The sequence below is a fragment of the Pleurodeles waltl genome, chromosome 6 (assembly GCF_031143425.1).
Source record: "Pleurodeles waltl isolate 20211129_DDA chromosome 6, aPleWal1.hap1.20221129, whole genome shotgun sequence".
Lineage (NCBI taxonomy): Eukaryota > Metazoa > Chordata > Amphibia > Caudata > Salamandridae > Pleurodeles > Pleurodeles waltl.
The window spans coordinates 1,524,099,029-1,524,124,067 of NC_090445.1; the positions used below are offsets into that span (position 1 = coordinate 1,524,099,029).

Below are 25,039 nucleotides of genomic sequence, written 5' to 3' on the forward strand. Positions count from 1 at the left end.
GTTGGTGTGTGGTGTGAGGGATGTGGAGCAGGAGAAATTACAGGTGTGGCAGGTGAAGGGGCCATTGGTGTGTGTGGGGCTAGATGGGGTGCACGTGGGGCAGGGGCCTGGGTTGAGAGAGTGGCGGGTGAGGGGGGAGTAGGTGTGTCTGAGAGGGCCAGGGGGGCTGGCGCTGGGCGTGGTCTTGGTGCGGACGGGCTTGCCTTTGGCGCGCCCACTGCACGCGTCTGCTGCGCCGCCACGCCGCGGCTGCCATAAAAGGAGGGGAGTGTGGGAGTGGCAGCTGGGAGGAGGGAGGGCTTGTCGAATGGGAAGGCTGGGGGGGTGGGGCCGCAGGGGACGCAGCGGTGGGAAAAAGCTTTGCAAAAAAGACGGTGAGGAGGGGGGAGGCGGGAGGGGCCGCAGGGGACGCAGCGGCAGGAAAAAGCCTTAAAAAAAAGACAGTGACGGGGAGGGCGGAGGCGGGAGGGGCCGCAGGGGACGCAGCGGTGGGAAAAAGCCTTACAAAAAAGACAGAGAGGAGGAGGGGGAGGTGGGAGGGGCCGTAGGGGACGCAGTGGTGGGTGAGGGTGAGGAAAATACGGAGGGGAGGTAGCGCGAATGGCGGAGCGGGAAGCGACCTGCCTGCCTGCCACCACTCCCAAGGGAATGCCCTATCAATATACTAGTCATGGAAACTTACATACACTTTCTCTTCAGTACCACATATAGCACTGGAGATAAGCAAGTGCAATCAGTCACCCACTGCACAGGTCCTTGCATTTCAAACTATGTTGGACTTGTGAACTGAAGATGACCTAGCACGGCAGTTTGGCCTGGTATGTACCTACTGGAAAATGTCCAAGACTGGTTGGCATTTGACTGGTCTCTGAAAGACTGGTATTATGGGTGAGAAACGATGTTCTGGAATGTTCTGGAATCCATGTGCTTCAGAGCAAGTACAAGTGGCTGATATGAATTCAAACATTCCATCCATCTGTTTGTTTCTGTTTCCATATTCTCACTATACACAAATGGGATGGCATGTGATTATCACACCTGCAATATACTCCTTTTAATGCATTTGTATTGCCTGGAAGCTTGACCTTCTGGCTCACTTCTTGCTGGGGGAGGAGCCAACAGACACTGTAGCCTTACTGTGATTGGCTGTCTCCTATGTGTGTGAGGTTTCCTGCCAGCTTCCTATCTTCATCTTGCTGTCACTATACAAATGAAGGAAGCTGGATGATGGGGAGACAGTTTGCCCCAGAAACATGATTCTTCCTTTCTCTGTTGCACGAACTGGAGCTGATTTGAATTTCCTTGGAAGGAAGACAATGGGGAAGCTCTTGGAGGATGATCAATTCATATTGAGTGGTACATTTGTAAATGTAGGGCTGAAGTACGAGGCTGTCTGACAGTGGGCAGCCAAGTGTCCCAAGGAAACCTCGAACCCTGAAGAGCACATGTGTGAATGTATGTGCGTATTGCTGTAAGGATGCACTGATACTTGTATAGCACAGGGTCAATAGAAACAGCGTACAGCATACCACAAAACTAACTTAGTAACATCCAAACTGCAAATGTAATTCTTTATGATCTTATGGAAATTATAGTTCAGTAGGACAAGAGAGGAATTCAGAATGGGAGGTACTGCCATCCTGGCCGGGAGCCAAACAGTAAACAGACGTGGTACCGATGATGCAGTATCCATATCTTGGTCAGGGACGCACCTTGATCAGTGTGACTGGGGGTGTCAGAGCTTCAGATTTCCTAACAATCACGCTGGGACATCTTGTTAAAACAAATTACCCTGGATGACTTAATGGTCATTATGAGACATTTGGTAGTTTTGCTCCTTGTTACTTTAGGTCTTCTAAAGACAAGTCTCATTTTTAACATATCGACTCTGGAGCTAGCTTACCTTCCTCTGACTCACCCTGCGGCGTCGTAAAATGTCAGATTTAAGTACACAGAAAATGAAGACACTAGATGCATTTCAGAGCTAGCTTCATTGCCGGTAAGTCAATATTCACGGCGCAGTTTACTCTCTGACATCACATGAAAGCCCTGGTTCCGACGAGCACAATCCTGCTTTGTGTTCGCCATCTGCAGAGGCCGCCCCATGCGAGGAGTGGACGGAAGGAGGGAACGGCCACAGAGCAGGCTGCTTCTTTTACGTCACACTTGAAGTTTCACAAGTTGTCATTGGATTTGGCCTTCGGTTCTTAATTTTGGTCCTTCTTGGGTCTGTATAATTAATATTATTGTCGATTGTATGTGGTTCTATTATGACATTTCCATTCACAGGGATTCATCCTGGGACAAAGCTTGTAACGCTTTATAGAATGATAGAACAATTTGCAAAAATATAAGATCAAGTATATTTTCAATTGAGCATCGAAATCGGTGCTAAGGTCGTCATAAGAGACGTGGTAATATTTGGTTTTGCATATAGGAAGACTATCAATAAATATTGTTCTGCGTTTGTGTAGACACCCTGTCGATAGGGATGGGCGCAAAAACTGAGATGCCGTTTTGTGATACTTCAGCTAAGCAATTTGTTACAAATTCCACCAAAATCTCTGTCCTAACCACTGTGTATGCGAGGATGATAACCACCCCAACCATGGGCGGTGAAGCTGGCACATCCACCCAACTCTCTGCTATGATGGCAGCTAAGAACTCCACGTGGCTTTCGGAAAGACTTCTTGTTGGTAATGAAGACTTTAAAGCTCCCTACTAGACGTGACTACATTTTTATGTGTCTGTTGAGGCAAAAAGTCAACACTTTTAAATGTGGGTTTTGAGAGCACAAATGTCTAACATACTCATTGATAACTATACATAGATATATTCACTGAAAAAAACAAACTATAACTTGCGCCCTTGCCATGCACAATTTTCTTATCAATAATTTTATTGCAAATGTTACAGTGATAATATCAGAAATGATATACAAGGTCTCATAAATTATATAATATGTGGAGTAATTATCTTTGCATAGCGAATGCGTGAGTTATAGTTGCCTTAGGGGGCAGGTTATAGTTACTTTAAAGAACTCTAACTATAACTGCTGAATTTCTGTCGTTTTATATGAGTAAATTCAGAATCTAACTATAATCTTCCTGTACCCATTGTTTTTTTCAGTGAATTTCTATGTTATTTTAATGTAAAGGAATTTTAATTACTATATGCTCGCAAATATTGCGCATGGCATCTAAAAATTATTTCAAACCCCTAATTTGTCCCTACCACACACCTATATCACACCCCTGGTGTCAGGGCACCTTCACCCTAACTACTTATGCCACTTTGAATTTGTAATTTAATCCCCATGGACCATGTCCTGTGAAATAAAATGGCGGCCGCAACTTTCTAGTCAAGTCGTAGTTAGCCAATTACAGTGCTTCCTTTTGCATTCGTATTCGAAAACATTTGTGAATTTTTGCAAATTATTTGTGAAATAAACGCAAAGTCGCAGCGACCAAAGATATACAAATTTTGTTCCTAAAATTTCGCAAAAACTACTGATCAGATTTACACCAAATAAGCAAAAGTGTGATCTGCGTAACAAAAGCTGCCTTTCTGCCAATTTGGTGTAATTCCGCCCAGTGGTTCGGGCTGTAGACATGTCTAGCGGTCTTATGGGAATTAACATGGGAAACTCAACTTTTTTCACCCCCTTTTTCTGTCCCCCGCTTGAAGGATCACCCCGAATCTTTCAGTGCATAACAAGGATCACAGCAACACTTTTGGAAAATTTTGTGAAGATTCGTCAAATGGCGCCCAAGATATAGGAAAGTTAAAAAATGCTTTTTCTATGGAAACATGGTCCTAACTATAACTACCTAGTGTCGACTGCCACTAGGTAATATATACCAGGTTATTGATCTGACCCTTTAAAACATGATGCACATGTTTTTCGGTTTTATAGTCAGAAGGTTTAGTGATTTGCCCAGAATCAGAAGATGTAGATTAAAAGCAGTGATTCAACTGGACCAAGCTCCAAAGTCACTACCTCTAGCTGGTAGTCAATTTCCTCTCCTTTCAAAAGATCACCTTCAGTTTTAGCTCCCCTCTTAAGAGCCACAGTGGAGGGACTGGGGCCTAAACTTGCTTCATTCCCCTGAACAGATGCGCTAAACTCAGAATATTACAAAAACAAGCAGTGCTTAATTTCAGGCTGTGGTTTCCTGTGGTTTACACCACCACTTAATTGTCAACAACAGCACGGATAGTCTGCCACATGGTGTCACTGTTTGTCTAAATTGGAGATGTACACAACTGTTGTTTATTAATTCGAACTGCATAAAAATGACTGATACCTGCTGCAGATGCTATTCTTATCGCTTTGAGGCCTGGAAGGTCGCACTTGTAGAATGTGATCATTAGTAGTTGTGTTGGTTCCATGGCCCTTGGTGTTTTGTTATGTTGAGTTTTCCTTTCGTTTTTCAGATCCAAAGTTGTATCGCAATATATTTTTGATTGAAATTGAATGACTGGTAGCACCTTTAGTTGTACAGCATCAGTGTAATCTCAAAAATATTGTGAGACATGAATATGGTATAAAAAATATTGCATGATAAGAATATCATGATACTGAATATCACAGGTAAGAATATTGCTTTTTTTTAAAGTGTTTAATATTGGGTTGTATGTAATATTGATTTTGTTTTTTGTGTGTTTTAAGTTAGTATATTAATTTTAGTTGTTTTGACCCTTCACCAACTTTTGTTCTTTCCCTTCCAAAATATCTGCTTCTGTCGGTAGTCACCAAGCGTCGTATATAGGTTCAGGATTTATTCTGCTGTTTTTCTTACACATAAATTTATAAAATCACCAAGATTCACATAAGTGACACAGCCAATGGGGAATTTGCAGTTGCCAAAGTTTCATTATTGTTATTCCTGGGTTGCAGAATGAAGATATTAAAACTAAAATGTAGTCCGCCTCGGAGGTAATGAAATTGTTATTTTCCATCAGGTGCACCTGGTGGGATCCAAGTATCTCATTCATAATATTCATGACTTCAAGGAATAAACGATTGCTTCTACCTAGCTTGAGTGTAAACACTTACTTGAATCAAAAGGTGTCTCACGTTCCTTTCCCTATCCCTCTAAAACAAACAGCCTACTTGCTTGAATAGCCTATCAAGGAGTTTGATTAGTCTTTCAAAGACCACTGCCAACATTTGATTTCTCATGTAGTCTGATCTATCAGTGGGTGTGGTACTTCAGTTCTAGGCAATGAAGGAGTGTTCCCCGAGAGACCGTCCACGTTTTATTACATTTTTAAGGGGGTTCACTGGAGATTGTGAATATCTGCCTCCAACATATGTAAAAAAAAAAAAAACTAATCTTTCAAAGTAATATCCCTTCTTAGCAGTCACATCACAGTTTCAAACGTTCTCACTGGTCTGACATTTTGCTATTCTTTTGAAAAAACACTTTGGTCTTTTTTTTAGAGAGCTCAAAAGCAAATATTTCATTTTTCAATATTCCGTGTGGAGAGTTTCGTTTTAATAGCGTTCACTATCAGATCTCCCTGTGCTAGTAGAACTAACAATATAGGCGGTTATCTTTCTGTCTCATTGTCTGCATCCCAGCATCAGGACCGAAGCACATGTGCGGCTTCAAGTCCATATCTGTGCCCATGACCCCGTGACTGATTGCCTGACGGTGATCCATGGAATGCAACATCTCATGTTTGGCTCTCCAGCAGGGTTGGAGTGGCAGGTGCAGTGAGATTCTAACCTGTCTGCATCCCCGCAATCCTTTTCTTTAACATGGAATGCTGGAATGTATTGTTGTATGACTCTTGTTCTCTTTTTTATTTAGAGCGTCTTCTTTTGCCTTCTTTAGTGCCCAAGCTCCCCTTGGAAACTTAGGGGGTTATTACAACTTTGGAGGAGGTGTTAATCCATCCCAAATGTGACGTATATACCACCAGCCGTATTACAAGTTCCATAGGATATAATGGACTCGTAATAAGGCTGGTGGTAAATCCGTCACTTTACCGTCACTTTTGGGACGGATTAACACCTCCTCCAAAGTTGTAATAACCCCCTTAGCGCAGTGGAGGCTGGAGCGCCGGACGCAACCATGTGTCCTGTAGGCGGCTTCATGCATTAGTACAAAAGCGCTGTGATGGGCTTGTCTGACACAAACACTTTGGATTGGTTGTCAACTGCCATGACGTCAGGCCCGTCGTGCACTACGGAGGTGTCGCCTCTGTATAGCAAGCTGGGACAGGGAGACTGAATTTGCCTTTACAACAAAGTAAAACAAAAAAAATTCTGCGCGTGGCATATAGGAACGCCCCAGGAACATAACTTTGCCTCGCTCATAAATCATTCATAAAATGCACCCGCTTTGACAGGGTTAACTAAAGAAACAGGTATTTAGCGTTTTTTTTTGTTTTTTTTTTGCTGAACATGTAGCATGTTTTTTCAGTATTGACATTTTCACCAAGAGTTATTCACACGGCCAAACCCACGAATGAAGGTGTAGTGGAAAGCTAAGAGGATGGCTGTGCGGAAATAAATACTCACCGCCTTTTGTAGCTCCAGCCTCTGTTTACTGTAATCCGAACTCTTCTGCTGAGAGCCTGGAGGCTGTGCCCTAAAGCCCTCTCCGACCTTAGGCTGGAGGTGTCACCCCTGTACCCCAGAGCCGGTGTTAAGATTCATTGCTATCCAGGCTACCCCAAACAGGTATTAGCGCCTGGGGCTGCTGAACTGAACCCCCCCCCCCGTGTGTCTGGGGCCTAACACTCCCCTATCTTTAGATTCCTACGTCTGAAGGATGAATGTTTGTTTAGCTCTTCCCAAACTCAGCTTTTGTTCCTTTTAAGAATTACCTGAGGACATGATCGCTGTTTAGGGCTGCCTATTTCCTCACTCAGTGCCACTGGTCCTATGACCGGTCCATTAGCACTGCTGATTAATGAATAGGCGAGAGTGTCCGGGCACCTCTGGAGTGGCGCAAAGCCTGATCAACAGCTACCTCCCTAGTCTCACTTAAAGGGTTAGGAAGCCTCATACCTCATGGTAGAATATATACCTTGGAGCATCACCCGCCACTTGCTTCCCAGGCAGCCCTAATGGCTTAATTGATAAAGTCAATATCACACACAGTAATCATTTAGATTAAGTATTAGAGGCAGATTCGGCTTTCCCAAGCTTCAAACAGTTATTTGCAGGTGGCACCAAGGTCTCACCACGTGGTTACCCCCACTGGGATCCTCTCGATCACCAGACAGGGAGTGGAAGTTTCAGAGTCTCTGGTGTTTAAATTCAAGTCCCCAGTCCGACAATAACATTATCATTTTGGCATTTCCCTGCTCCTTGCTTAAAGCAGCATGAACCACTAAGATCAGGTTTGGTGTTTCAAGTCTGCTTTTCTAGCAAACGAAATGCAGGTGATACCTTCTTAAGTGTCGTCAATCATGTAGTGTGGTGTGATTCACATCACTGCAAAACAGGGTAGTCAACGTTTTAAAATAAGAGCCACATCATGTAAAAAAATGTGCTACCAACAGGCTGTTTTGCACTGTAGCTGGACAAGTTTACGCTGCTATTGAACAATTTTGCACCAGTTTTGAAGTTGCACCCGGTCTGCACTTGTCGACTGGTGCACGTGTAAATTTTGCCCTCATAATTGATGAAAACGTAGCAGAGATCTGAACTGATGAGGGAGCGAGAGATCGCTTCTCTGGTGTGCTGCGAGGGAAATTACATTTCTGAAGTGCTCAGATAGTAAGATCCCTCCTCTGGTGTGCTGAGTGGAAGATATGACATCTTTGAAGTGTTCAGAGAGTGAGATTAGGACTCCGATGTCCTGAAAAAGAAAGAGAGAGAGAGATAACTGAGGAAGAAGGTGGGAGGCTTATTTCTTCTGAGAAGTGATCATAGAGATCCTTGTCCTTGTCCTTGTTAACTTGTCCTTGGGGACCTTGAAACAAAGGCACTTGGAGCAACAGAGCTGTCTCACAAAAAACCCAATTGAGACGTTTGCCACAGGAGTAGTAAATGCCTGACACATGCTACTAGCACAAGTACTGAGGGGAAAGTCAGAAACAGAAATGTAAACATTTTGGGACACCGAAAGCAGAATGAGAGAAGTGGAGGACAAAGCCCTCATTATGAGGGCCTACTTGTTTGTGTTAGGGCCAGTAAGTGAAGTTATCTGCCTCACTGGAATTATGAGAGTCGCTGAATCATTACTTACCTGTTTAATTTAACCCAGAGAGTTCACCTGGTAGAGGCGGCCATAATCTCAGCGAGAAAGTCTGGTGCAAAATGAGGAATTACGAGTGAATCAGTTGAGGCACTACACTTACAAGACCCTCGGGTTTCAACCTGTAATGGAACCTATTCTCTGCTCCCAGAGTTACAGGAACTCCCCGCTTCAGTAAGTAGTACTGGCCCATTACCTGAGCCACACATGTTGAGGTCCCATGTCGGGTGTTTTTCAGGAGACAGATAATTCAGCTAACTGTGCCTGCTGGGTCTCGGCTGCTGTCAATATCTTGGTATCTGTGTTACTAAGGTGCTGTAAGTATTCTCCTGCTGCCTCCAGTGAGAGCAGTCAAGACTTTTCATAATGTTTTCCTTTTCAATTCCTTTTTATCTACTCCTGAAGGTAGGAGTGCAAGCAGAGGTTGTAATAATATGGTATCAGTCGTGTAATTTTGTCTGCCTCAGTATATTAAGCTCTAGTCCAAGTCAGTTACACAGATTCTGCTGTTTAAAACCTCTTTTACCACATTCTCACCCCTGCAATGCCTGGTGCTGTTTTGTGCCTCCGCAGACTCAGCGGCTCCACGGAGCAGAGCACCTCCTCCCGGCTCATCAGGAAACAAAAGAAGAGGCGGCGGAAGCAGCGGATGCGCCAGATTGATAGGGTAAGAAGTCATCTCCTTACACAGTCTATTTCCAGAAAGCAAGGTCCCTCCCCATTGGGCGGCAGACTAGCCCATGAAAGAACAAGAGAGGGTTCATAGTCTGCTGGGTTTGAATTTTGAAACTAAATTTGATATCTGGCATGGGTTTGACCCCACCTCAGCTCTAATGCTAGCATTGTATCCTCCAGGGGACCCTTCTAATGTCTAGGGCATGATAGTCCATCTCTTCTTGGTAAGCCCTAGTCACTCTGGTGAAACAAGCATTGGCAAACTGTAGGAAGTTGGCTCTGTATATACTATTTCAAAGTAAGAAATAGTGTGCACAGAGTCCAAGGGTTCCCCTTAGAGGTAAGATAGTGGCAAAAAGAGATAATTCTAATGCTTTATTTTGTGGTAGTGTGGTCGAGCAGTAGGCTTATCAGAGGGTAGTGTTAAGCATTTGTTGCACACACACAGGCAATAAATGAGGAACACACACTCTAAGACTTGCTCCAGGCCAATAAGTTTTATTTTAGAAAAATATATTTTCTTAGTTTATTTTAAGAACCACAGGTTCCAGATTTACAAGTAATGCTTCAAATTAAAGGTATTTCACTCAGGTACTCTAGGAACTTTGAATAGTTACAATATCATGTACAGTCTTTGTAAAAATGGCAATAAGCTATTTTAAAAGTGGACACTGCAAAAATCAACAGTTCCTTGGGGGGAGATAAGTAAAGGTTAAGTTTGCAGGTAAGTAAAACACTTACAAGTCTTAAAGTTGGGTCCAAGGTAGCCCACCGTTGGGGGTTCAAGGCAACCCCAAAGTTACCACACCAGCAGCTCAGAGCCGGTCAGGTGCAGAGGTCAAAGAGGTGCCCAAAACACATATGCTTCAATGGAGAACAGGGGTGCCCCGGTTCCAGTCTGCCAGCAGGTAAGTACCCGCGTCCTTGGGGGGCAGACCAGGGGGGTTTTGTAGGGCACTGGAGGGGACACAAGCAGGCACAGAAAGTACACCCTCAGCGGCACTGGGGCAGCCGGGTGCAGAGTGCAAACAGGCGTCGGGTTTTAGATAGGAAGTAATGGAGGGGCCCGGGGGTCACTTCAACGATGCAGGCAGGCACAAGGGGGGGCTCCTCGGGGTAGCCGCCACCTTGGCTAGGCAGAGGGTCACCTGGGGGTCGCTCCTGCACTGGAGTTCGGTTCCTTCAGGTCCTGGGGGCTGCGGGTGCAGTGTTGGTTCCAGGCGTCAGGTCCCTTGTTACAGGCAGTCGCGGTCAGGGGGAGCCTCTGGATTTCCTCTGCAGGCGTTGCTGTAGGGGCTCAGGGGGGTCGTCTCTGGCTACTCACGGGCTCGCAGTCGCCGGTGAGTCATCCCTGAAGTGTTGGTTTTCTGTAGGTCGAGCCGGGGGCGTTGGGTGCAGAGTGGAAAGTCTCACGCTTCCTGCGGGAAACGTGAAGTCTTTAAAGTTGTTTCTTTGTTGCAAGAAAGTTGCAGGTTGTTGAATAGGGCTGCTGTTCATGGGAGTTTCTTGGTCCTTGGTTGCAGGGCAGTCCTCTGAGACTTCAGAGGTCGCTGGTCCCTGTTGGATGCGTCGCTGTTACAGTTTTCTTCGAAGTTAGGAGACAGGCCGGTAGGGCTGGGGCCAAAGCAGTTGTCGTCTCCGTCTTCACTGCAGGGCTTCAGGTCAGCAGTCCTTCTTGTTAAGGTTGCAGGAATCTGCTTTCCTGGGTTCTAGGGAGCCCCTAAATACTGAATTTAGGCGTGTGTTTAGGTCTGGGAGGGCAGTAGCCAATGACTACTGTCCTTGAGGGTGGCTATACCCTCCTTGTGCCCCCTCCCTGGTGGGAAGGGGGCACATCCCTTATCCTATTGGGGGAATCCTCCAAAACCAAGATGGAGGATTTCTAAAGGCAGAGGTCACCTCAGCTCAGGGCACCTTAGGGGCTGTCCTGATTGGTGGCTGACTCCTCCTTGTTTTTCTCATTATCTCCCCTGGACTTGCCGCCAAAAGTGGGGGCTGTGTCCAGGGGGCGGGCATCTCCACTAGCTGGAGTGTCCTGGGGCATTGTAACACGAAGCTTGAGCCTTTGAGGCTCACTGCTAGGTGTTACAGTTCCTGCAGGGGGGAGGTGTTAAGCATCTCCACCTAGTGCAGGCTTTGTTTCTGGCCTCAGAGAGCACAAAGGCTCTCACCCCAGGGGGTCAGAAACTTGTCTCTCAGCAGCAGGCTGGCACAGACCAGTCAGTCCTGCACTGAAGGATTGGGTAAAATACAGGGGGCGCATCTCTAAGATGTCCTCTGTGTGCATTTTTTAATAAATCCAACACTGGCATCAGTGTGGGTTTATTATTCTGAGAAGTTTGATACCAAACTTCCCAGTATTCAGTGTAGCCATTATGGAGCTGTGGAGTTCGTTTTGGACAAACTCCCAGACCATATACTTAATATGGCCACACTGTACTTACAATGCCTAAGAATAGACTTAGACACCGTAGGGGCGTATTGCTCATGCAGATATGCCCTCACCTGTGGTATAGTGCACCCTGCCTTAGGGCTGTAAGGCCTGCTAGAGGGATGACTTACCTATGCCACAGGCAGTATTTTGTGTGCATGGCACCCTGAGGGGGATGCCATGTCGACTTTGACTTTTTCTCCCCACCAACACACACAATCTGCAATGGCAGTGTGCATGTGTTAGGTGAGGGGTCCCTAAGGGTGGCACAACACATGCTGCAGCCCATAGAGACCTTCCCTGGTCACAGGGCCCTTGGTATCACTGGTACCTTTTACAAGGGACTTATCTGTGTGCCAGAGGTGTGCCCATTGTGGAAACAATGGTACATTTTAGGTGAAAAAACACTGGTGCTGGGGCCTGGTTAGCAGGGTCCCAGCACTCTTCTCAGTCAAGTCAGCATCAGTATCAGGCAAAAAGTGGGGGGTAACTGCAACAGGGAGCCATTTCCTTACACAAACTATTTCATTTTTCCAGTGCTTTGGTTTCTGTCCGCTACTATCAGCTATTCAAATGCCCGATGCTTTTATAATGTTCCATAACTGGCAAAGTCAACATTGACGATTGCCATGCGAATAATATAGAAGCAGTTTGAACATTGTTTTCTATACTTTCAAAATGGCAGCCACTTTCCATGCAGCAATATGACACCACAATGTGGTGGCTGCCTGTAAAGTATATAAAACATTGGTTTCTGTTCTATCTGTATTCTCAAAATGCCCTCATGTTGCGTTTCATGTGATAACACATATTTTCTTATTTTTGTCCACATTTTTGCATGGCCGATCCCTGCTATTGGCTTTGACAATGCCGGTGCATTACAAAAACATACAATAGTGCAATCAGCATGGAGTGGCCGAGGGGTGGCAAAAGAAGGGAGTCAACATAAGTGAGAGGGGTGAAACAGAGGAGCTTGCAGGTGGAGGGAACCAATATTAAAAAGCTGCAGGTGGATCTGGGCAGCAACTAAAGAGCAAAGAGTTGGCACAAGCTTAAAGCTACAGACAAGCAGTGCAGTAGGCAAGGAGTAGCAGGGGAGCAACGTGCTGGCAGCTTGGAAAAAGAGCACACAAGACAGTGTTGGTGGGGGAAGTAATGGTGGAGTAGTAACACAGAGAGTGTGTAGTGGTACAGAGTATAAATGGGGAAGCAGCATACAGGGGACAGGAGTACAGAGAAAAAATACAGACGTTCTCCCAATGAATGCTTAAAGTGGATGAAGAAAGTAATTCCCAGAATGTAAACAGTGGAAGGATATAATCATCTAATCAAAATTATGGTAAATAAGCTATGTTCCAAGAGAGAAACAATAATAACTAAATGATGGAAAGCCATTGAATAAGAAGTGCACGAACGGGATTGACAGGAAAGCCAACCAGTGGTATCCAATCTGCTGACATAAAGCCCACTGTAAGTAGTGGTATTGTACACAATAAGAGCCTGATATAGATCTTGACGGTTTTATCACCAAGCAGTGCCAGCAGTGGACCAGAAAAACACTGTCAAATCAACGGTGCTCCTCAAGACGTATTTAGATTATTGCGGCCAAGCCGAAGACCTATTCTATGGAGCACCCTTCCTAGCGGTCAGACAGGCAGGGTCTTGCCAACCTTATTTAGATGTTTCTGCAGTGCAGGCGGTGTCCTACCTGCAGATTGCTGATAGAGGGAGCCCATTGCTGGTAAGTCTCATACACACACACGCACACATAGACTCTACCTTAGCCATATGTGTCCCCCCTGCACAACACACGACACAACACACCATATACACACCTTCATCCATTGTCATTCCAACACCACACAACCCATATATATACTGAACACACTCATTACCATACATTCATGACACAACATACACACACTATTGACACTGCACCCACACACAACACAACCACAACATCCAACACAACTACATACACAACTACACAAACACTCATATGAGGTACAATTGCACACATCATGACAACGTCAGCCACAAAACAACAAAAACAACAACCTCACCTGAATGTTACACACAGCAACTGAACATACTGAACATACACAACAACATCGGTCCCACATGCAAGTGACACACATACAGACACAACCACATTATCCACTCCAGCTCTCTTCACTTCAATCCAATCTCACACACATATACACATATTGACTCACATACAGGTATCACAACCTTACCAGTACAGGTCACTTTGCAATGCGCACATGGACACCTTTGACAAGTGTGATTGTACTGTCATTGTGGTGCCATTATTCATTTTGAAATGAATAGTGACATCACAATGACGTGTGTGTGTATGTGTGGGATATTTGTTGTGCCAGTGTCTCCCCATCCATGTCTGACCTAATCGTGTGTCTGACATATGTATGTCACAGTAATTTTAAGAAATGACTATGACATATATTTGCCTGTGTTGGTACCCACCTCATGTGCAGTGCCCACCCAAAGTACCTTGGCAGCACAGTGTCCCTACCTTTGAGTTCAGCGACAAGGAGGGGAGGTTGTGCTTCCTCCATTGGTCACTGGCAGCAGTGACAGCAGGTCTTGTCCAGTCAAAAACTGAAGTGGAATCGGGAGAAAAGGTAAATTTTTACCTCATTCTCCTCCCATCCAATCCACTAGCTCAAGTATGGAAGTTGGACCACCACCTTTTGCTTGACGGTAAAGCGTATCCAAATCTGCACAACAGGAAAGGTGGCTGGAGTCCCGCCATCAGCCACTTTTCCCTATGGCGCCTTCGATACGGGCAGTGTTTATTGGCGGAGATGGTGGGATGAATGCGGGCACTCGTCTGTGGGACCGCCAACATCTAAATCGGGCTGATGGACTGTCATGGCGGTGGACAGGTTTTCAGTTGAAAAATCGACTGGTGGACCATTACCGCCAACATCAAAATCAGGCTCTAAGGGGGTCATTCCTACACTGGCGGTCTATGACCGCCAGGGTAGGTGATGGAGGAAGCACCGCCAACAGGCTGGCGGTGCTTCCGGGGGCATTCTGACCACGGCGGTAAAGCCGCGGTCAGAAAAGGGAAGCCGGCGGTTTCCCGCCGGCTTCCCGCTGCCCCAGGCAATCCTCCACGGCGGCGCTGCAAGCAGCGCCGCCATGGGGATTCCGACCCCCTTCCCGCCAGCCTGGTTCTGGCGGTTTTCACCGCCAGAACCTGGCTGGCGAGAACGGGTGTCGTGGGGCCCCTGGGGGCCCCACATAGATTTTCAGTGTCTGCGTGGCAGACACTGAAAATCGCGACAGGTGCAACTGCACCCGTCGCACCCCTTCCACTCCGCCGGCTCCATTCGGAGCCGGCATCCTCGTGGAAAGGGGTTTCCCGCTGGGCGGGCGGGCGGCCTTCTGGCGGTCGCCCGCCAGCCCAGCGGGAAACTCAGAATGACAGCCGCGGTCTTTTGACCGCGGTACGGTCTTCTGGCGGTTCCCGCTTGGCGGGCGGCGACCGCCACCCGCCATTCTAGGAATGAGCCCCTAAGTCTTTTGAAAACAGACGGGTGAAAGCTAAACGTAAAAACACCCAGAAAGGCATACAAGACAGTTACGGAGCTAGGATATGCTTTTCTTACAATTTGTCTCCTTCTTTCAACGGTCCTATTGCCATCTTGTGGCCTGAGAGATGACTGTTTGTCAAAGAATGGACATGTGCATCTCTCTTGGTTACCTGTTTTGCACTTTGCGGTGGAAACATTAGCTTGTCTCACAGGAAACTGTACTTTTCATCTTTGGGCTCAGAACTTCCTTTGTTTTACAGAACATTGAGAGTGGATGATGAGTGTAGACATAAGTGAGGATACCCTTAAATAAAGGGCTAGTGTTTCCTAAATTAGTCTCTCCTTGCTGGATCAAGAAGTAATGGCATTCTAAAATTACTCTTTTTTGTTCTCTTCTTTGCAGTCCTCATCATTCAGCAGTATTACTGACTCCACCATGTCCCTGAACATCATCACTGTCACGCTGAATATGGGTGAGAAGAGTCCTCAGGATCTGCTCAAGCATAATTTATACATTAAAACAAAACATTGTAATAAAGATGGCTCTAAGACAGATACATGTTGATAAATACAAATCTTTGTTCATTAGCAAGAGACAGCATTTATTTCAGAGTAGGGCAGTGGCAGCCATATTTGATGTGTCCACTTGCTGAATGCTTGGTGAATATGATGGTGAAGTATAGGATAAATAGTGCTAAATTCAGAAAAATGGCAATAATGGCTATAGTGAGATTTAGTTGCACTGCATTGGAAGTGGGTAACATCATTGAATAGGAAAGCAAATCCATTGCATATGGAAGTATTCTGGCTTCAGTGCATGGGAAAGAGGGTCCATAGGTACGAAGCATTTTTGCGATCAGAAATGGCCCAATTGGCAGAATTTAAGACCCACTAAGAATCACTAATTAAAACTCATCAAGTTTCATACATTAGAAATAGTGATTTTCTAATTGCGATTCTCAGAATAATCACAGTTAGAAATCACTATTCCCAATTTTAGTAGATGTGGCCACCTGGTAACATAGGGAGTGGTAGATAGTGAAGACGTGTGGCTGTGCTGAATGGGTTGAGAGTAACTCAGTGCATAGAGAAGAAGTATGACTGAGGAAGGATTATGCTGTGATTGCATAAGCACTGGTTTTTACTCAGTGAGAAAGTGGCTAATCCCAGTGGAAAAGGAGTTTTTTTTTTTCCAAATACTTGGCAAAGGGTTTATTTGGATTCTGCAGCTTATGAGGAGAGTTGTTCATCTGCTTGGGCGGATAATTGACAGCACTTAATGAGAAGTGCTATGCCTCTAGTTCTTGGGTGAAGTGAATATCCACTGCATGAGCCTGATGCTTGACTATAGTCACTTCATCTTCTTTAACTTCCATTTCAATATAATGTACTATAATGGGCGCAGAGATGCCTTTCAGGGGGCTCAGGTTATGTGGCCACTGGTGGTCCTCAAGCACTGGACCAGACTAACGTTCCAGGATAACCACTGATTATGTAAATTATCCTCACTTAAAATCCAATTTATTAAATTTGTCTTACGTGGATAGATTTGTATCTGGAATATATCTAGTCCTCGTGACCCAACATATAATACCTTTGCCTCAGATGATTTAAAGCCTGATTTAGAGTTTGGCAGATGGGTGCTTCATCACAAAGGTGATGGCTATCCTGTCTGCCTTACAACAAGTGCATTCTATCCTAACGTACTTGTAATAAGTTAGATAGAATATCCAATACAAATGCGTCGGATATCTTGCCTGCCCTACTACAAGTGCATTATATGGTAATTCACTAGTAATGAAACTGACGAGATTTCCATCTCAGAGGTATGTGCCTTATTACAATTCCATTTTATTCTAATACACATGTAATAAGGAAGATTGGCAATCCCTCATCTTCGTGAAGGAGTACCTGTCATCCAAACTCTAAATCAGGCTCTTAATATCTCATTCATGAAAGACTTGTTATTTTTTAGAGCCTGACCCCTCCCCCCTAGGAACATATTTTGTACATCAATTGTTGCATTTGCTTGCATTCTATAAGCAGTGAGGATCGGAGCATGTTAGCTTTCTTTGTTTATGTTGATATTTTCACTGCACACCCTGATGCCTTGTGGTGTGAAGGCCACTGTGGCAAAATAAAACCAAAGAGTGCCTGTGTTTTGTTGCTGGTGATCCGTCCTACCGTACTGTCCTCTGGTGGTTTATCCCCTTTCTGTGTCTTTTGCAGAGAAGTACAACTTCCTGGGCATCAGCATCGTGGGCCAGAGCAACGACCGGGGAGATGGAGGTATCTACATCGGCTCCATCATGAAAGGCGGAGCGGTGGCGGCAGATGGCCGGATCGAGCCGGGGGACATGCTCCTGCAGGTCCGTTCTCCCTGCTGGGATAGAGGGCTTGACTCTGAAATCTCTGCCTGAACTCATCCGAAAAATACCAGTCACTCGGGCGAGGGAGGGGAGTGCCAGGGCCCCGCCGAGCCACAGGGAGAGGTGCTGAGAGATGCTCTGTCTTATTGTGTGTAGGACATCACCTGTCACTGACTGGAAGGTGGGCAGGGACATTCATAACGCATTCATCTTTGGAACAAGGGGGCGCTAACCAAACAACGCCTGCTTCTTTTCATATTCACATCCCTGGGACGAGATAAAAAGGCCCGTCCTCACATCCTGCTCTTTCAAGAGCAGTGTTTCTTTTGCACAAAGCAACAGACTGGAAATTAAGGAGCACGATGTTTGTTTAAGTGTCAGGTGGTCTTCCTCGGCACCTCTTTGTTGGGGTGCTCATTAAAGACCTATAAAGCACAGGTTTACCAACAGAATTACAAAACAAAGCCCTGGTAGAGGCTGTGTACCTGTGGGCTAAAAACACATTCTTTTTAGAGAAACTAGTAAGAAACGTAAAGTCATAGATTTATTACAGCAGTGTAGAGGTCAAATTCCACATTAATACCAAAGTACCGCAAAACTGAGATGAGAAAACCCTTTTCAACTTCACTGATCGCATGCCATAGTTACTTCACACCGGGGGCCGCTTTAGAGGTACCTTGCGGCATAAGAACTTTAAATCCTGGTTTTGGTAAACACCTGGTCAAGATATGCACAAGGCAGAGCACGAACCTTATGCACGGATGAATGTAGCTTAATATCCTACTTAGTACTGTTGAGGGAGGAGGGAGGCATCAAGACCCGCTCAAGGCCTCCCCACTCGTGAGCCAGCGTCCTTCCCGCGCTGAACTATAGTAATAAATAACACCGTAGGGAGAGAGAGAGAGTGTGTGTGACATACACAGCGAGCCGTCCCCTCTCACTGCAGAACACCAATATTCCTCCTACCTCTTTTGTCTTTAAACGTCAGCCAAATCACATTTTTGGGCGTAGCTGAAGCGAGCTTCTACTCTTGAGGCCGCATGAAATCAAACAAAGTAGAACAAAATGGTGGCAAATTTGGAAAGTGCGTGACAAGCAGTGAAAAACTTCTGTTGTATCCCAGGTGTGGGCAGCATTTCGGCTCAGCAGGGTGTGAGAAGTGTTTAGTGAATGCCATTTAGTGGTTGAGCTGTGCGCAAACGTATTTTGATTTAGTGCTATTACAGGTATAGACGCCATTTGAGAGGGTTCTAATGTGCTTCTGAGGGTATTGCTCCCCTACTGAAGATTACTGGCCCTTTGATATTTAAAGGCACACGACCTCTGATAGGAAGTGCTGGTACACTTTGGTAAGTTATCAGCCTTGCTGAGAAATGGTTGCATTTCTACTCTGCCCACACCTGTGAAACATACCTGCTCACAAGGGCTGTTAGGTGCTCAGAACCAGTATCACCATGAACCCTTTCCATCTCTCCTGAAGCTTCCAGGATGTGCTAGATTTCTCTTCGCACACACAACCTATCAAAACTACAAACAAACCAACTTTTTATACTGTAAATACACAGGCTTTATGCAACACTGAAAGAACTTTTGGCTTTTCAGTGCTTAATTTGTGTATGTATGTTTGCATGTCTGTATATGTATATGATAGTTCTGTAGCGCGAACCTAGCCAAAAGAAAGCAGAGCACCGTCTAGGGTCAAAGACAAGCATTAGTAAACTAGTGACATAGGTGGCTTGTGTGTGGGCGGTTAATGGATTGTGCTTTATTGCTTTATTGTATGCTTTGTTTACAAATGTCCATTCCAAAGTTATTTTTTTCTTTGTCTGTTGTGAAATTGTGTGTCATAATAAAGTTATGTTTTCTTACTGTAAAGCTTAGGTTTTGTGGCATAATATTCTGTATACAATTCCAAGGGAAGAGACCACGCGTCCCATTGGGGCTGATGTCTCGGTGTTTGATGAGGTGCTGTCAGTCTGCTGTTTTGCTCAGGGTACACAAAGTTGACATCACTTCAGGAAAGTGATGTCGCTTCCACGGGGACAGAGCACTGGCAGCGACTGTGAGAGTTCACTGAGAGCAGCTTTCAGCACAGATTTGTTGCCCCTCATTGCGGGACTGGAAAGACCCCTGCTGACAGGAAAGAAGCCAGCGGGTATAGGGACTTTGCCACCATAGTTCTGTTGTCACCCTTTTATCTGTGGGGACCCAGTAGAGACAGGAGATGATAGGGGAGACCACCAACCTCCATTCCGCCGCCAAGCTCAGGTCTCTGTAGATCCGAGCGGGACAGGAGAACAAGGGGGAAGTGAGCGCTTCCCCTGTGACGTCACAACAGTGGCTGACCACGTTACAGCTGTGACTTACCAGTTCCTGTCTTCTAATGGCTTTCTACAGAAGCTATAAATAACATTACAATTCATACAAAGCACCCACAAGTGACACTTATGGAAGTGTAGAGGACTTGTTGAAAAGTTTGATGTAGGGAAATGAATTATAAAAATATAATTCTCTTGAGAAAACTCTCTTGAAGCTTTCCTCTTTAGATGAATAGTTCTGCATCTAACCCCTTATGATGACACATGCTTTGTAGCCAAGGATCCACTTCAGATGAGCAGGTTTGAAAATGTATATCCCCTCTCTTGACTTTTATTCCTTTATTTTAGGTGAATGAAGTCAATTTTGAAAACATGACAAATGACGACGCTGTCAGAGTGTTACGGGAAATCGTCTCCAAACCAGGGTGAGTTTGTCTCCAGTCCCTGACATCGTTAGTCTGAACACAGGAAGAACACTTATGGCCTGGCCATGAATTACAAAAAAGTGAAAAACAACATCACACTGTCAATGCTTAATTTGTAAAAACATATGAGCAGTGGCCTAGAGTTTTTTTCACGAACCAGCTGTCTGCCCTGCCGAATGACGGGGTTACCAAAAACCAATGCAACATGGTCTTGATTCTACCTCATGCCTCTTTCTCCCACCATCTTCACTTCCTGCCTCTTTATCTCAATCTTACAGGTTCTCTTCCACCCCTACTTTCTACTATTGTAGACATTTTCCTATCGTTCTGTATCTTCTTCTTTCTACAGTTCTGCCTTTGTCTGTTTTGCTTTGCGTCAAAATCTGATGCTGAAAAATAAGTCTTGTTGTAGGAAGCTGGCTCTCTATATAGTGTACCAAAATTAGGTACACTGTGCAGAGAGAGTCCAGGTATGCCTTGCTAGTGTACATGGTCTTACTTTAACAATCCTAATGTGCTCGATTTGTAATGGTGTAGTAGGCTTACCAGAGGAAAGTGTTTGGCATTTGTTTTACACACAGAGTCAATAAATGAGACGCACACTCAGTAAGGAAATCTGACACCAATTTGTAAAAATAACCCAGATATTTTTATATTAATTTGCACACCAAGATCATCGGGATCAGGTAAGTACTTTGAATGTTAGCGATTTTCAAAAATAGAGAAAATATAGCTGTTAGATTGGAGGCATGAGCCTCAAACGTGGTAATATTATCCTATGGGAGAAACATACACTGCATAGGGTCATTTGCAAATGACTTACAGGACTGTTCTTCTGGACATAAGGTGAGTAGGGGCTACTGCATAGCTAATTTCCCACCTGTCCCTGGTACCAAATGGACCACAGGGCAGGGAGTGGCATTCTCCAGGTCTGAAAGAAGCCGGAGTCACATACCAAAGGGGACAGAGGCCTTGTAGCCTTTGAGCTTGGTATGCAGATTTATTAGCCATCCTACTGGAGGAGGTGATAACAGGTATTGTTTCACGACCTCAGAGAGCACCGGCTGTCACCTACAGGGGGTCAAAAACTCATCTGTGGATGCAGGCTGGACGATACCTGTCAGCCAGCACACTAGTAGGTTCTCAGGGGGCACCTCTAAGGTGCCCTCTAGGTGCATGTCATAATAAATCCACCACTGGCATCAGTGTGGACTTATTAAGACAAGGTGTTTGATACCAAACGTCATAGATTTCAGTGAAGGCATTATGTTGCTAGGCAACTTGTAAAGACCAGTGCCCAGTACATACTGTAAGATGGCTTCCCTGTTCGCTTGCAATATCTAGTAATAGAACTAGACATCACAGGGGCATATCTGCATGAGCAGATATGCCCTCGCATGCATTATAATGCATCCTGCCTTTGGACTTTTAAGGCCTGCTGTAGGGGGGCTTACATATAAGACATGCAGTGTATTTGGGCTTTGCACACAGGGTGTGTGCATTGTCGTGTTTTCAAAATGGTTTGCACTGTTCCAGGCTTTCTGCGATGGCTGTCTGCATGTGTTTTAGCGTGGTTCCCTTAGGGTAGCATAAGACATGCTGCAGCCCATAAGGACCCTGTTTAGTACCCATGACCTAGCTACCAGGGGTATTATTTTCTAGGGACTTACAGAGGTTTTGAAGTCCTTGTCAATTCGATTACAATTTAGTATTTTGTTTTTAGGGAAATTCATACTGGCACTGGAGGCTGGTTAGCAGGCCTTAGTGCACTGTCAGAGTCAAAAACCAGCATCTAGTAGTTCAAATGGGGGGCAACAAATGGGGGCGGGACATCTACAGAGAAGTCCAGTTTCCTACACTTGTTCCCCAAAATGAGTGCTTGTGCTCACCACCTGCAGACACCAACACCATTTAAGCACGTTATCCTGCATGCAGTGCCAAAATACCTGGACCATCTGCATTTCTCAATTTATCTGAAATAAGATATTTATTTATTAATATTTTTCTGATTGTGTGCCAGGGTCACAGCATTTCAAACAGAAGCGCTGTACATGGCAAGCAGATAATGATAAATAGTACATTGTTGCAAAGTGAGTGGTAACATAATCACTAGGTGGAACACTGGACGGTGGTGAATGACAAAAGAATAATAAAAAGGTCAGCAAGAGAGAAAGAACAGTCAAACCTCTATGCTTGTGAATCTCACAAGAGATGCTAGAAAGTAATACAGCATTAGATTGTGTGGCTTTATTCGTGAGCGCTATTAGGTTTTGTATACATTGATTTAGGATGAGATAAGTCTAACAAGATGGTTGGAAGTATTTAAAACCCCTGAGAGGTATTCATTTGTTCTCTTCATCACTCTGCATCTTTCCTCATTCTCTGTCCAACTTAAGAAGCAATGCGGTTTGCAATGAGTACTTCAAAATATTCCTCGAGCTCTCACTAAGCCAATCCATGTCACCTCCTAACTGAAGAAATTCCCCTAGAGCTAAATGTGACACACTGAAGCAGGCTCGTCACTCATTTGAAATGCGTGTAGCACTTGCTGATAAAATAGTGGATTATGTGAGAGCATCTTGCACAGCTCGCAGCTCGATGTTGCTGAGCAGGCAAAATGATATACATTAATGGGCAGAGTTCTCTTGGAAGAAAGCTAGGTGTACTACATGTGTCTAATAAGCCATCAACAATTTATAGTCTATGAAGTCTCCTGAAAGGAAAGATGGACACTCCTTCGGAAATAGTTCCCTTTTCACTCAGTAAGGATCTAAGGGACCAGATATGTAATTTCTTTGAATAGCGATTACCTAATTACGATTTTCTGCAAATCGCAATTAGGTAATTGCTGTTTGAATGTATGAAACTCCAGGAGTTTCATTTAGTGTTTCCCAGTGGCTTGCAAACCGACCTACCTCATTAATATTCATGAGGTAGTTCGCAATTCACAACCCACCAGGAAATGCATTGGGCCATTTGCGACCGCAATAATGCATGATACATCTAGCCTGAGGTAGTGCAACCTGTCAAGACAAAGTGACATGGGGGAAACATGTCTTGAGATTAGGTGATGGTATTGTGTAGCAAACCCCAACCGTACCCAGTGCCTGACCTCAAATCTGTCAGTCCATTAAGAACCAAGCAAGGCAACCCTTTTTTGTGCTGCTCATACTGTTAGAATGGCAGAGCTGTGCATTCATTGTCCATTGTAAATGTGGTCCCTTCACTGTAGGCAGAAGTTAATCCTCGCTCTAGTTTGTTTGCATTTGATTCCCGACTAAACCCATTGTGCTGAAGCAGTTGCGCAGTGTCGGTCGGAGTCAAGTCTGAGATGTGGGTTGACTCCAGCTCCCACTTTGTCTATGTAATATGTTTTACTGTACGGTCTGCAAGTTGCTCCTTCTCTTCTCTGGTGCTGATTATCTATTGTAGGTTGCAGTACTCAGGGCCAGCTTTAGGGCGAAGCGAGTGGTGCAGCTGCACTGGGTGCTGACCTGGATTTGGGGGTGCTGACCTCAAGGGGGGCACTGTGTTTAGCAATAACTTACGAAACTTGCGATTTAAAAGCACCTACTGAGAGAAGTTCCTTGTGCGTCCGACCTTCAAGAAAAAATTCAAATGTCAAGATACCTCTTGTGATTAATGTTCCTGCTAGGGAGAGAGAGATGGGCGTTTTATCTAGTGGCAGCTTTGACTCGCCATAAAGTAGCGTAGAGGGTTAATATGCCTGCTGCAAGAAGAGAACTATATTTTATGTGGACAGCCAAGTGAATTAGGAAAGCCAGCCTTGACAAGCGCTTTAAAACAAATAAATATATGTGAAAGGGGGACTATGGAGCGATGAGGACAACATTTGCTGATTGGTAGTGAGTGAATCCGAGGAGGTGGTCAAGGGGGTCGGGGGCGACAAAAAAAAACTGTCGCTCAGGGCGCCACCAGAACAATGTCAGAAAACCTCCTTTGTCATAAAGGATGGGGAGGCCTCAAGCAACAAGATGCTATTTTGCCTTTTACCATGTTTGCAAGTAGGCCCTACAGCTCTTTAAGCCTTTCAGCCAAAGCATTCTCAACTTCTGTTGTTATAAGACATGCAACATCATCTCATAGTTCTCAAGGGAGCTCCCTCTTACCCGATACCTGTTGTATATGTATTAAAAAAATCTTCAAGGCGCTCCTTCCCTCTAAAACCCACCGATATATATTCACTACAACCGAGTGCTGTGACAGAGACTCGTTATTTCGACCAGAGCGGCTACACGCTTTGCCATGCCAGATAAACGTCTGTTTGGATTTATGAGGGTCATGACCTCGTCTCTGTCTGCCGCGTTGTTGGCTTAGGCATAGCGATGGCTTTTTGGAATGTAAATATATATATATATAATGCAACAAAACGGTCCTCATTATGGAGCGCATTTCATGCTGGTGCAGACGTGAGGAATGGACCTTTCCTCTAAATTATGTTTGAAACAAACAAATGGCAACAATTGTAGCGCTGCACTCCAGGAGAGTTTATATTCTTTTTTAATTTCAGTCATATACATCACCAACCATCACCACCAACGCGTTTCGACCTCCCGGTCTTGCTCACAGTGTATAAGTATTTTTTCAATGTCTCTTATTTATAGTATATTCCCTGTTACCCAACCTAGTGCATTATGGGACATGTAGTGAACTTTAAAAGCATATTGTCCAAATGGAAGGATACAACATATCATAATATTCCAGAAAATAAAATATAGAGCTGCCACTATGCACAAACTTATAGAAAATATTCCTATCAGCAACTAGAAATACAAATCAGCGTGGAATAAATGGCCCCATGTTGAAAACCAATATCCAATTTTTTAGGAAATAATCTTGCTGTAAGAGGTTCACTGATCAGACCCCAATTCTGAGTCACTAATAATTAAATTCTTACACTATCAATGTTTGTTATTCATATTTTAAAGTCACTTGTACCATCAATAACACATATTTCATGATATTTCAAAATATTATCAAAACTACCCATTCGTATTCCTATCTGATCCATTGTATATCTT

General features: G+C 44.7%; 1 protein-coding gene across 6 annotated transcripts in view; it reads left to right on the forward strand.

The window, feature by feature from the left end:
* Window positions 1-25,039, forward strand: part of DVL1 (dishevelled segment polarity protein 1) — a 523,691-nt gene that overhangs the window by 459,270 nt on the left and 39,382 nt on the right. For all 6 annotated transcript variants that reach the window (XM_069241071.1, XM_069241067.1, XM_069241072.1 and 3 more), the window contains 4 exons: window positions 8,793-8,886; window positions 15,289-15,358; window positions 17,115-17,254; window positions 19,921-19,997. In XM_069241071.1, the coding sequence (XP_069097172.1) occupies window positions 8,793-8,886; window positions 15,289-15,358; window positions 17,115-17,254; window positions 19,921-19,997 (381 nt within the window). The remainder of the gene's footprint in view (window positions 1-8,792; window positions 8,887-15,288; window positions 15,359-17,114; window positions 17,255-19,920; window positions 19,998-25,039) is intronic.